Genomic DNA, 12,876 nt, shown 5'->3' with positions numbered 1-12,876 from the left:
GCGACGTCACGGGCGACAGGCGCGGGCTGGCGCGGCAGAGGGTGACGGCGGCGGCGACCAGGCGGTCGGCCACTCGGCACGCGCGCGCGGGAAACAACGGGCGGCGCGGCTGGGCACGCGCGCTGGCTCGCGGGGCCGAGCGGCTGCAGGCGCGGCAGAGCAGCGGGGCCGGGCGACGCGGACGGCGCAGACGACGCGGCTCGGGCGGGGAACCACGCGGGCACGCGCGCGAGCGACGGCGCGCGGGGGCCGTCTTCGCGAGCGGGGAGCTCGCCAGGGAGAGGAGAAGGAGAGCGAGGGGAAGGGACACTCGGCGCGGCGCTTGCGCACGCGCGGGCAGAGCGAGGGGAAAGGGAGGGGCGCTCGGCGCGGCGCTCGCGCACACGCGCGCGCGGCGCGCTGGCGGGGCGGAGGGGAGCGGAGGGAGAGGGGGAGAGGGAGCGCGCCGGGGGAGGGGAGAGGGCCGGGGGAGAGAGAGAGAGAGAGAGAGAGAGAGAGGGAGAGCGGGAGCGCGCCGGGGGAGAGGAGAGGGCCAGGGGAGAGGGGAAGATGGGCCGAGAGAAATTCGGCCCATCGACCCCGGGGGAGGCAAAATAGACTTTTGCGGAGGAATTGATTTGGGAAGGGTTTGGATTCGGAATTGAACTCGACGATAGATCGGGGATTGAGATCTTGAGATGGCACGGACACTAGACGACAAGCGAAGAAACAAATTTCGCAATTAGGGTTTTTAGAGATAATTTTCCCGCTAGGCGCCACGACGGAACGGGCGCTACAACAGTCCAAATTATTTTTTCTGTGAAACTTGCATGTTTGCGAAGTGATACATCACATATTAATATACCTTAATTTTTTTGGCATGGGTCTGGGTTCCGGTCATCAACTCGAACGGTCAATGTTGGCTAGATACCTGCATCGTTATACGTCACAAGTTGGGGTGGTTGAACAGGAAAAACAACAAGGCAGGCGATAAGTTTTTCTTTCTAGTTAGTAATAAAGAACTTTTGGGGTGAAATCCGTAGATCTACGAAGGAACGCCAAAAGCGAAGGCAGCTCTCTGGGTCCCTACCGACGCTGGGGTGCACGGAGAAATAAAGAAGTGTGGAGGAGAAACAGCCGAGCTCATTCCCTTCGCTTCCTGGGCCTTCGTGCGTGGCGTGAGTTGGAATCCTAGAAAAGATCGATTGAGACTCTCTCCCCGGTTCCACGAAGATCTCTACGTACTTGTCTAGTCCAGGACAACTGGGATGATTGAGCACCAGTGATTTCGTATCCGGTCAAAATCTTAGCAGCCAAAGCTTCCTGTCGGAAAACAGGTACGATTCACTAGAATACCCTAATTATTTGAGTGGCATAAAAACAACAAGTGGTACTTTCAAGAGTTCAAAATCCACTCTAGGACATAGGAGGAATCACCATGGAGATTTTTTCATATAAACTGTTCATTGGATAAGACGGTCAGCTGCCATCTACGACATGAAATGATAAATGAAGAAAGAGGAGGGTGTGTTTAGTTCACATTAAAATTGGAAGTTTAGTTGAAATTGGAACGATGTGATGGAAAAGTTAGAAATTTGTGTGTGTAGAAAAGTTTTGATGTGATGGAAAAGTTGGAAGTTTGAAAAAAAAAGTTTGGAACTAAATAAGGGCCAAGTTCAAATGGGCACAAAATATCCAAAATATGATAAAACGTGCTAATATTTAAGCTAGAAACCTTAAGTAGCAAACAGTTAGCGGGTGATTTGATTTTGATCTATACTTCAAAACGAAGCATCGAATCCACTCGTTGAAGTAGATTGAATCTATACGTACAGCGCGATTTATTTTTATTTTATTTTAACGAACTCGGTTTTATTTGTCCCCCGATTATTCGCACCGACTCTGTTTCTGTTGCATTCGATCTCCCGCGGGCCGTTGCCGCGAAGCTAGGTCTCTAGGAAGAGATCGCCGGCGATTCGCGATGGTTCCGTGGCGCCGCTCCTCCTCCTCCTCTTCCGCCCCTTCCTCGCGGCCCGCGCGGCGTCCCGCCCGCACCAATGCGAGGGTCTCCCCAGACGTCTCGTCGGAATTGTCGCCGTTGGCGGGGGAGGAGGGGGCAGGCGAGGAGAGGTGGTCGGCGTTGGTGCCCGACCTTCTGGCAGATATCCTGCGGTGCGTGGAGGCCGGCTCAGAGAGGTGGCCGCCCCGGCGCGACGTGGTGGCCTGCGCCAGCGTCTGCCGCCGGTGGCGCGACGTCGCCGTCGCCGTCGTGCAGCCGCCGCTCGAGTCCGGGAAGATCACGTTCCCCTCCTCATTGAAGCAGGTGACGACCGATCAATACCCTAACTTCAACCTGTATTGGATTGCCGTCTCGTTAAACTTGGTGGATGCATAGACAATGGTCCGTTACTTTTGATTCCTGAACTCGGGAATCCATGCTTCTCCCATTGACCCCATCCAATGGATCCTAAATCCCTAATGCATTAGTTCTACTATAACTCAATATGAGTAATTGGATGGTATTTTGTCTATTAATTCTCAAATAATCTAAGAATTTTTTTACTTTGTACCTTGGGGAGCAAAAGGTCAGTTTCTCTGGACAGCATGAGTAAAGCAGCTTCCAGCTTGTGTGTTCCAATTTATCAGAGGATCGGTTAAAACCTCAATCTTTCATCATTCAAATGTAAAGTGCATACGGTCTCTCTTTTTAATATCTATTTATTTAGTTGTTTGCTATGTTCAGTTTGGGAAACTATTGTTGCTATTCTGATAAGATGTATATTTATACCAATGCTATCGCTGCAGCCTGGACCAAGGGACGCACCAATGCAGTGTTTCATCAAGAGGAACAAGAAAAACTCTACCTTTTTCCTATATCTTGGATTAACACAAGGTAAGCCTGCATGCAGTTTTGTTATCTCTTACTTAAACACTATGCAGAAAATATTAACTCTTGGCCATGTTTTTGCTCTATCTTTGACAAATGATGCCACAATGGTTATAATTTTTGAAAAGAAAATGTTAGTAGATCTTGTTTCAGAAGAAAGGATGTAATGTTTTATTTTCTTTACTGTGATCATTGGCGAAGGTGTCATGCATCTATGCTGAAGGTTATTTGTGTTCGAATAAGAATGACAAGGAAACTTTCTATTCCCTGAGGCTTTTAGACTGAACTGAAATACAGTGAGGGTTACGAAGACTCTGCTTTAACAACCTTTTAGTGTTATGGACCGTTTCAGGGAGGAGTTTCATACCTGCATGTTTATGTTTTACAATGGCCATCATGGTGAGATAGTTACAAATGGACATTTTGTTCTGACGCTTGAATAAATTGACATGCATTGTTGTGTAAACTGTATTATCTTTTTTTCACGTCCAATTTCTTTATGGGTGGTTTTCCTGTTCTAGCAGAACTAACAGATGATGAGAAATTTCTGTTGGCGGCTCGGAGGTGCAGGCGTGGGTTGCATAAGGAATATGCCATCACCATTAACTCTGATGGTCTCTTCCATGGAAGCCAGTCATGCGTTGGAAATCTAAAGTGAGGCCTAGCCGCTAGTAATTCAGTAACTTCTATTCTCAATTTTTTTGGTCAATTTTATATTGCAAATAAATTGATAACAATTTTCCTGGGAATTCCACGATGCTAATAATGACTTCGCAATTTTTGTATTTAGGTCTAATTTCACGGGAACAAAGTTCACCATTCGTGATTGGCAACCACCATATGAAGGTGCTAAGGCGTTCAGCAGCAGATCCGGTCGCTGGTTTGGAAACAAACACAGATGCCCACTGGTTTCCACGGGTGATGTAGAAGTTGGAGAGGTATCCTATAAATACAGTTTACTCAGACCAAGAGGTCCAAGAAGAATGAGCTGCAGTGTTCAGTGTCCCGTCCTCAAGGGTACTGCAGTAGATCCACAAGACGGAAAACGACTTAGCAATAGCATCCCTAGTTCATTGGTTCTGAACAGTAAAGTACCAAGTTGGCATGAGCATCTTCAGTGCTGGTGCTTGAATTTTCACGGCCGGGTTATGGTTGCATCTGTGAAGAACTTCCAGCTTATTGCTCCAGTCGAACCAGGGGAGCCGTCGGATAAGACAGTAGTACTGCAGTTTGGAAAAATTGACGATGACGTTTTTACAATGGACTACCGGCAGCCTCTGTCGGCATTCCAGGCATTTGCTATCTGCCTCTCCAACTTTGGCACAAAGCTTGCTTAACTTTGGCACAAAGCTTGCTTAACTTTGGCACAAAGCTTGCTTGTGAATAGGTAGCTCCATGCACTTATTATTGTTGTAGTATGATTTTATTGTTTTCGTTACCAGTAACAGAATTTATTTATAATACTGGCTAGGAGGATGTCTAAAATGAGGCTAACATCCTACATTACAGTCTTTGTTGCCCATTCTGACCATTTTGTTCTCGTCTCTAGCCATGTCGTCTAACAACTCCGACAAGAGATATAGCTTGTGCATGGTTACGGGAGTTCATCAGCACTTTGGAGCTAATGCGGTCAAGATCGTTGATGTGCTGAAAAGAATAGTTTGAGTAGTCCAGAGTGAAAAGATGGGATAAAGGGTTTTCAAAGTGAAACAGGCCGAAAGTGTAATTCTATATGTGAGGTGTTGCCGTATCATGTCATAATGCAACGTTGTGCTTGTGTGTTTGGGATCCTATTAAATCTGTATATGTATCCAGGATGAGGAAGACTTGTAAATCTGCAGTCCTCAGTGTAGTCATGTATGACTGCAGAATCTTTAGGTGCGATAAGACTGTTACTACAATCTTCTGAGTGGCATTCTATAGACTGTAGAGTGGAACATTTCCTTTTCGCCAATGACAGATATATAGTTTGTGCCTAATGGATATCGACTCATCAAGAAGCCATTTCCTTTTAGTGCCAATACACTTATACACGTCATGGGGTTCAAATAGTTAATCTTCCCAATTCGCAGCATAGAACGTTCAGAGAACCAAAACTTTCTGACAAAAGAAAAACGACCTTCAGATTAGCAAAGCTTTCTGAACAAAAGACGACTCTCTTCCGGAGGGAAATTAGCTGTTAAATAGGCTACTGGGTCCTTGTACACCGATCACTGATGAGGACACATCTCCATTTCTGCGCTTTGCGGAACATCCTCGCAGTGAATATCTTCATCGCACATGCCAGCATTGTCAGAATCCGTCTGCATCTCGTATAACAGAAACAAACATTCAGCAATGCGATATGGTTAACACTAAACACTGGCGCGGAAGACATGTTTACCTGCAAAGCCGTGGTCCGGCCGGCGCTCCAGCCCAGCAGCCGGCCGACGGCGTCCGCGAACGCCCGGTGCGCCATCCTCCTCCCGGCCCGGGCGACCGATCCGGCGTGCTGCACGAGCGCCGCGCAGCCGGCGAACCTCTTGCCCGCCCTGGCGCCGATCCCCTCGCACACGAGGCACAGGAACCGGCCCTTCTCCCGCTCCGCCTCGTAGAACCCCCTCAGGCCCGCGTCCTTCTCCAGTAGCTCCTGGAAGAACCGGGCCACATTGCCTTCCTCCTCTTCCTCATCCTCGTCGTCGCCGTCGTCGTGGTCGACGTGCTCACCGAAGAAGGCGCGGCAAGCCTCCACGGCGGCGGCCTGCGGGGACACGGCCGCCGGCACCGGCGGCTCCCGAGGGGGTTCCGCCGCCGGCGGGCCCCAGCCACAGCCCCAGGACGCGGAGGGCTCGGGTTCCGGGGGCGGGTCGCACACCCACGGCTTGTCCGGTAGCGCGGCGCGGGATGGGGAGGCCGCAGCGGCGGCGGGGCGGGGCGGGGCGCCGAGGGGCTCCCACCGCTCGAGATCGAGGGCGAGGCGCTCCTGCTGCTTTCGCTCCTTGCGCTTGCGGCGCTCCTCGCGCTTGAAGGCCGTCGACTTGCCCGGCCGGAGGAGTGGCTGGCGGCGGCTAGGGTTTGGAGCGAGGGAGGCGTCGACGCGGTGGGGCTCGGGGTCCATGGCCGTCGCGCCGCGATGCCGCCTGCCGCCTGCGGCTGCGGGTGTCGCTGCTTACGCCTTACGGGCCAAGTGGACAACCTGGGCCTCGGCCTTTTTCCCATGGGGGACCAAATCGAGCGAAGCGTGGAGAGCGTGGTCGAGTTCGGGACAGTGTCACTGCTTCGATGTTGTGGAGCTATCAGATGTTCTGTTCTTGAAACGTGACAGAACGGATGTGTCAACTCCTGCGTATGCACGCCCTGTCACGTCATTTAGGATACACATTTTGCTTGGCTATGCAACAACTAAACGTTGGCACATGAGCTCACCTAATAAAGAAACTTTACTCGAAACTATATAGATTGAACATCGAAAAACGAAAGGCACGACCGTGCAACAAAAGAACAACGGGTAATAATATGGCAGCACTGAGTTCCAATGGTGCAATGTGTAGAAAAGGCTAGCAACAGCAGAAAATCAACATCATTGCGTCCTTGACAACATGAATTTAGGTAAATCTCACCATAGATCATTGGATGGGCGTTGATACATTCACCATTTCAAACACTTGCATTATCATCTATTGTTAGTTACATTGAAAATGACTTGTAATTGTATTTTTTTTATTTCTTTTTATGTTTGAACTCGACAAGATTCACACATACTGCTCCATTGTGTCTCATAATTCATTATTATTTTTGTCCATCGTCCATTAATATTATACCAACGCCATCCCTTGTTGCACTTACACCACCAACTACGATTTTCGGTTCAGTTGCGTTCTCTCTAATTATAGATGGAGGAGATGTTCACGTTGCTTTTCTCTTTTAAAAAAAGGAAGTTCAAAGTTAAAGAAAAATGTCACATAATAGGCTATTTCATATGTTATTATGCCAGATTTGCCAGTATACCATTTCATCATTAGGCATTCATATGTTGCACTATATCATTTCTAGCAAACATGTTTCAATGCACAAGCCATACCGTTGAAAATTCTAACCCTATTTTCTATATCCCGTTCGATTTTTTATTTTAAAAATAGCTTGGTTCCTTTAATATTTTATCATAATTAACCTGTTTGTTTGTGTCGGTGATATGGGCCCGGGGTATCAGGTTTAGAGGGAGGAGGCTGCCCCCCGATGCCACGTGGCCCTCCCCCGAGGGGAGTCAGGCCTGAGGTAGGACGGTGGCCACTCCTTCCCAGAGACTGGATGGAGGAGGCTGCTCTCCAATGCCACGTGGCCCTCCCCCGAGGGGGGTCGTGCCCGAGGTAGGGCGGCGGCCACTCCCTGGCCGAGACTAGAGGGAGAAGGCCGCCCCAGACGCCACGTGGCTCCCACCCAAGGGGGGATCGGGCCCGAGGTCGGGCGGCGGCCGCCCCCTCCCGTGACTAGGGGTCGGGCTCCCCCGACCCCCTCTCTAGGTCACCACGTACGGTGGGTTAGGTGTCCGTCTTCAGGTGCCCATCTACCCGCATTTATGGCGTCCCGAGCGGTTGCGCCACGCCGCATTTAATGTGGCGTGCAGTGCACTCAACCGGTCTGTGACCGGTCAAATGACCGATGGGACTGGCTAGTGCGCCTGTGCGCTGCTCGTGTGTCAGGCGGCGTGCAGCCTGACATGTCCCATCAAATAGTGATGGTGAGAGGTTCTCATCCTCTTATCCCAGCCGGAGTCGGTCCTCCCGCTCTGGTCAAAGCAAGGCTCCCGTTTCCCGGTGTAATAGGAGCCCAGAAGTCTTCACCCATTAAATGGTGACTGACAGGGGCACCCCCCGTGTCAGGCGGCAAGATTTGATGGGCCCCATCATCAAGACGACGTGTGCTTGGCTTCCCAAGTTAAGAGACAAGACATGTATTTAATGCAAAGATTATCATACTTCTCCACTGGAGCTAGGTTAGGTTGTTGGGCCCATGTGGTAACCCCTTGAGGTATAAAAGGAGGTCCAGGCCTAGTGATGGAGGGGGGAACTTCCGAGCGAACTCGCGCTTGGTGATGGAGGGGGGGAACTTCCGAGCGAACTCGCGCTTGGGTCTCGCAACCCCAAGCACTGGTGTTCTACATTCAATCAATCCTGCACAGGAGTAGGGTATTACGCTTCATAGCGGCCCGAACCTGTATAAACCTCTTTGGTCTGATCGTCTTGGAGGGGCCTAACCCCCTCAAGACCACACAGTTTCGCTCACCAAATCCTCGAATCTCACCCGCTGCCCCCGGTTCCCTGGTGGAGGAGTTCATTCTCCGACAGTTTGTTTTTTTTTTGTTGAGAATTCACCCCTATGAACACACGCACGCAAAGCACAACGCCATTAAATCCTGAAAAATTCGCTCCCACGGAGAGTCGAACCTAGGATCTAAGGTGCTACTGAGCCTCTTATAACCACTAAGCTACATGCCCTTTCGCAATTAACTTGTTTGTCTGACTAAACATCACTCTCTCAAACTACTTCCCAAAACGTTTTTTGCAGTTGGCGGAGCAAGAAATTATCAAAGCCAAAGGCTAAGTAGGGCTCAACTAATGGAGTATTTTCCTCGAAAAATTACATGGTGAATTAAGAGAATTTAAGCATGATTATGGAGGCAAGCCTAGGGCTCAACCCAAGCAGCCCTAGGCTTTGCTTGTGCCCCTGGCGGCAACTACTCATTTCTGCTCACTCTCTTCTGCTTCAACTTCCTCCGTCCCAAAAAATCAGAGATTGTTTGGGGCATATCAGAGATTCAGAGCTGTTCGAACCGAACTGAACTTTATATCTGTTTATGAAAGAAAAAATAAGCATGCAGGGACATTGAAATTCAAATTACTTTGATGATTTTACCTACTCCTACTTGTCTGGACATGTAAACTGAAGTTCAGAATAGTTCACTTAATACACTTAAATTGTAGGCTTGCTAATGGAGCATGATCTTCCCGAACTGCCAAAGGCCATCTCACTTGGCAATATCTCCTAAAAGGCCAGTTGTACAGGATTGTTAAATGGATGATAAGAGTATCGCAAATGGCAAAACATGATGTGCCATTATTAGCGAGTAGAACACGTTGCATCCGTCTACTGTGCAGTCAGGATGAAGTGCAGAAAATATCTATCACTAACTAAAATAGCACTAGTAGTGTCCTAAGGTGAACCGCACATATTCAGAGCAGTAGATGACTACCATCTAATATTATGCCCAGTGCCATGGCTACTCTAATCCCTGAAATCAGATACACAAGTATGCACCCTGTCAGGACCAAATGAGTGACGATGATTAGCATTTGAATCACTTTGGTGAACAGGTGTGCATTCCACCTGTAGTTCCCCCTTTTCAACAAGAGGGCATCTTGGTCCAGATCGTGTGTCAAGCATCTAGGTTGCTTCGTTCATCCGAGGATACCACTTACTACAACACCTCGAAAGCTTGACAGGTTTTCAAGCTTCCTGCTAAATGCTAATGATATAGTAGTATGATCAATGCGAAAGAGTCACGAGCAACGTGGCAAATGGAATAGCCGGCATTCCGGCAACAATGTACCAAATAAAACTGCTGTCTATCATGGCATGGCAATCTGTACATGAACCAGACAAGACAAATGAGAGTATTACTGGAATCACATGAGAAAAAGCTCAGGGAGGATATACATTTGAGCTGACATGAGAAAAAGGCATGGAAGCCTGACTTCTTGTGCCATTTTATTCTATGATACATGCAATTACATTTGATGATCAACTCAACCTTTTATGGACTAAAGAGTACTACATGATGTATGGACTGTAAGGAAGCAAACAGAAGCTATGCTGTATAGATATGTGATTTACAACAGATTTAAGCCAACGCCAACTTACCTTGAGTTCACAGAGTACGCAAATATGGCATGCACAACGACAATTACCTATGTACTGGTATACAAAAAAGCTGCTAATAGCCAAGATTGCGACAGCAAACTGAGGGGGGCATCCAGGGAAAATTTGGGCGCTGGCAGATACATGGCCGTGCTGTCCTTCAAGGCATTATGAACAGATATTGGTCTTGAGGGAAGACATCATATCTCAGCATCCAATGAATTAGGCCTTTCTACCACCTAAAACAAGCAGCCAAAATGAATGTTCAGCAATGGCTCTGTGACAATTGGAAATATAAGCAAAACAGAAGAAAAATAAGTATTACATCTGCAAATCTTATCTGTCGTGGCCTAGGAGGTTTAACATTATTCTCCTTTGGCTGAATTGAGGCCCAGGGAGTTTGTTTCTTCGACTGCAATTGAATTCCAAGAAAAGATGGCACTGGTGGTTTGCTTGTTACGGATGGTAAAGTGCGAGAAAGCCAAGATTCTGAAGGTGATCTTGGGACTGGTAATGGGAGTAGAGATTGCAAAGGCATATCCCTTTTGGAAACACTACTATCTTCCAGATGACCAGAAGTTTTCCCATCATCCAAATTCACTGATCTTAACTTTTCAGAAGGTGCTAACAACGTGCATTCTGTAACTTCAGAGACCCTTTCTGTCAATGGATCATTATCTTCACCTTTCCCAATAGGGTTTTTCCCGACAATCTGTTCTCCAAGCTGAGAGCCACACCCACCAGCATCCAGTGATGTCCTTGAATCCAGTAACAGAACCGAGTGGCTAGTTTCTGAGTCAATATCTCCACGGTGATCCATTGATTCTACATGCACTGGTCTATCCAGCCCTGAGCTAATGGAGCTTGACCCCTTTAAACTACTGCGGTCTGATCCAAGCAATGAACCACGATCATGGTCTCTTCCAAGTGAGCTGGAACCATTACTACTACTCATTTTGTCTTCTTTTACCCCTGTTCCAAAAGACTCATCTGCCTTACTCGATGATGACAGGACAACATCCCTGTAATAGGGAGACATACCACCACCTGCGGAATGATGGAATGGTGAAGACCCATTGCCCGCCTGCGAGTCACTCCAGAACGTCAGCTGGTTTGATTCACTTGTCAGCTTGCTCCTCCCATCCTCTCCTGGACGAACATACTTCTGCTCTAATTTGTGCTTGTATACATCCTCCCAGGACTGCTGCAACACAATATACAGTGAGATGTTACTCATCCCTAGCACTAATAACAAGTAGCATAAATTCTGAACTCATGAAATGGACTGTGTAACATGTATCTGCATCAGTACCCCGTTGGAAGCACACCCAAGATGCTTGTTTTGTGAGCTCCGGGCAAGCGGACTCGGCGCCCCTCGTCCCCTGCCTTTGGATGCGAACTCCCGGACTCTCCCATTCCCCCGCGGCTTGCCACGCTTCATCGCAGGCATTGGATTCAGAAGTAACAATGAACCCTTCACACAGAGACTAGGGAGCAAGCCACATCCCTTGGAGGCAAAACCCCGGGTGCTATGCACATCATAGTCATCGTCGTCGTCTTCATCTTCCTGCTCCTCACGTCTGGGATAGCTGCAAGACAAATAATTGGGAGGCAAATGCTGGTAGGGGAGCTGGACGGGCGTCCTCCTCCCGGGATCATCGCCACTGCTTCCACTCGCGTTAGACCCAGCTGCACGCGCAAGCTCGCGGCCAGAATTGCTCGTGGCGCTGGCTGCCCCGGCCTTCCGGAAGGTGTACTGCGGGGAGCCTATGGCCACCGCCTGCGCAGCCGGGAGGAATCTATCCATCATGATGCCGCGTACGCCTGCCTCGGCGCCGGCGGCGGCACGGGAGGTGGGCTCTGGCATGCCGCTGAGGCCGCTGACGCTGCAGTTCACGGTGAAGGACTCCGTCCTGGAGAGCGTGTCGAGCGCGTCCGAGAACCTCTCCTCATCGTCGTCGTCGTCATCTCCCTTCCGCAGTACCGCCGCCACGGACACCACCTGCTTCTCCGTCACTTCCTTCTTCGCCTGTAACACCGCCGCCTCCGCCACCTGCGCCCTCTTCTCATCACGCGCCGGCGCCGGCGCCGGAGCGCCAGTCCGGGAACAGGCGGGGGACGCGTCCACGCCATGGAGTATCCCCACATAGTGCTCCCCGAGGGCGTCGTGGTATGGGCTCCCGTCGATCTCATCCTCCACGCCGTGCTCCAGCGGCTGAGGATGGGACGCGGTCGTGGGCGACGGCGGCGCGCGGCGGGTGCGGACGCTCTTTGGCTGCCCGGGCCGCTGCTCCCAGACGAAGGGCACCGCGCCGGGGTGGCGGACGGGGCCGGAGTTGAGGTCGGCCTTGTGGTAGGGCAGCGCGTCGGCGTGGCGCACCGACCGGAGCGGCGCCCCCAGGTCGATCCGCTTGCCCCCCTCCGCCATCAGACGATCCGCTCGCATCGCTCACAAACTACACAGCGAAGAGGAGGCGAAGCAGGGGGGGACGAATTCGTCCGATTGCTTCGGCCGCCGCGGACGGGAGATAGGATCTGCGGCACGGCGTGTGGATGGCGGCGGGCGAACACTAGAAAAGGAGAACGCACTGCGGTTTCGGTGCGGTGCGAGCTTACTTGCTCTACTCGCGGCGGTCGTGGGGCAAACAGATCAGCCGCCAGCGAAGCCGCCTCCTCCACTCCACTATAGCGAGTGCGAGCGCGAGTGCGGAGTGACTCGGCGGGGCGCGGTGCGGGGGGTGGCGGTGCTCGCGCGTGACCGCGTGAGTGTGCGATGTTATTGCTACGCGTGCGACGAGGGACGGTGACCTGGGGGCGCGGGCGGGCGGGTGACGACTAAAAATTGTAGACTTTCTGCGCGATCTGCCTAAAAAGTTGATGCGAGCATGGCAGGGGGCAGCTACGAGTATTTTTCTACTACTACCATCACTGTGGCTGCCGGAACATGCACGGGGACGGGGGCCAGGGCTGAGCTGCCTCGGTGCGAAGCCCGTGGCATTACTGCGACGGACATGGACGTGGCCAGATCCGCGTTCACGCTTGGCAGGTGGCGGAGTTGGCAGAAACTGGTTGCCATCTTGGATGCCTGCGTGTGAATTGGTCAATTGGGTTAGATC

The 12,876-nt window shown here is 50.7% G+C and overlaps 3 protein-coding genes across 5 annotated transcripts; 1 reads left to right on the top strand and 2 right to left on the bottom strand.

The window, feature by feature from the left end:
• The first annotated feature begins 1,863 nt into the window (after positions 1-1,863).
• LOC4325610 (tubby-like F-box protein 2) lies at positions 1,864-4,765 on the top strand. 2 transcript variants are annotated; one of them, NR_174880.1, is made up of 5 exons: positions 1,864-2,302; positions 2,785-2,872; positions 3,391-3,520; positions 3,657-4,253; positions 4,416-4,765. NR_174880.1 is itself a non-coding variant. In NM_001401464.1 (4 exons), the coding sequence occupies exons 1-4, from the start codon at positions 1,961-1,963 to the stop codon at positions 4,201-4,203; spliced, it is 1,107 nt and encodes a 368-aa protein (NP_001388393.1). In that variant the 5' UTR covers positions 1,864-1,960; the 3' UTR covers positions 4,204-4,765. The 2 variants fall into 2 exon arrangements, 1 of the variants encoding a protein (NP_001388393.1); NM_001401464.1 differs by having other exon boundaries at positions 3,657-4,765.
• Positions 4,766-4,856: 91 nt separating this feature from the next.
• Positions 4,857-6,043, bottom strand: LOC4325609 (uncharacterized). The gene is made up of 2 exons (XM_015780466.3): positions 5,250-6,043; positions 4,857-5,169 (listed from the first exon to the last, which is right to left on the bottom strand). The coding sequence occupies exons 1-2, from the start codon at positions 5,961-5,963 to the stop codon at positions 5,077-5,079; spliced, it is 807 nt and encodes a 268-aa protein (XP_015635952.1). The 5' UTR covers positions 5,964-6,043; the 3' UTR covers positions 4,857-5,076.
• A 3,524-nt stretch (positions 6,044-9,567) lies between these two features.
• On the bottom strand, positions 9,568-12,416 carry LOC4325608 (uncharacterized). Of its 2 annotated transcripts, none has more exons than XM_015767146.3 (3): positions 11,073-12,416; positions 10,086-10,964; positions 9,568-9,999 (listed from the first exon to the last, which is right to left on the bottom strand). In XM_015767146.3, the coding sequence occupies exons 1-3, from the start codon at positions 12,204-12,206 to the stop codon at positions 9,961-9,963; spliced, it is 2,052 nt and encodes a 683-aa protein (XP_015622632.1). In that variant the 5' UTR covers positions 12,207-12,416; the 3' UTR covers positions 9,568-9,960. The 2 variants fall into 2 exon arrangements, with proteins under 2 accessions (XP_015622632.1, XP_015622712.1); XM_015767226.3 differs by having other exon boundaries at positions 10,086-10,961.
• Positions 12,417-12,876: the final 460 nt, after the last annotated feature.

This window comes from Oryza sativa, chromosome 1 (assembly GCF_034140825.1).
Source record: "Oryza sativa Japonica Group chromosome 1, ASM3414082v1".
NCBI lineage: Eukaryota > Viridiplantae > Streptophyta > Magnoliopsida > Poales > Poaceae > Oryza > Oryza sativa.
Note: the sequence above shows the minus strand (reverse complement) of the source record. Positions and strands in the feature narration are given on the sequence as shown.

Coding starts and splice junctions, on each gene's coding strand:
- LOC4325610 (NM_001401464.1), top strand. CDS start 1,961: ATGGTTCCGTGGCGCCGCTCCTCCTCCTCCTCTTCCGCCCCTTCCTCG. Junction 2,873..3,390: donor ATATCTTGGATTAACACAAG/GTAAGCCTGCAT, acceptor CTGTTCTAGCAG/AACTAACAGATGATGAGAAA. Junction 3,521..3,656: donor TCATGCGTTGGAAATCTAAA/GTGAGGCCTAGC, acceptor TTTTGTATTTAG/GTCTAATTTCACGGGAACAA.
- LOC4325609 (XM_015780466.3), bottom strand. CDS start 5,963: ATGGACCCCGAGCCCCACCGCGTCGACGCCTCCCTCGCTCCAAACCCT. Junction 5,170..5,249: donor GCCGGACCACGGCTTTGCAG/GTAAACATGTCT, acceptor TACGAGATGCAG/ACGGATTCTGACAATGCTGG.
- LOC4325608 (XM_015767146.3), bottom strand. CDS start 12,206: ATGCGAGCGGATCGTCTGATGGCGGAGGGGGGCAAGCGGATCGACCTG. Junction 10,965..11,072: donor TTGGGTGTGCTTCCAACGGG/GTACTGATGCAG, acceptor ATTGTGTTGCAG/CAGTCCTGGGAGGATGTATA. Junction 10,000..10,085: donor GACAGATAAGATTTGCAGAT/GTAATACTTATT, acceptor TGCTTGTTTTAG/GTGGTAGAAAGGCCTAATTC.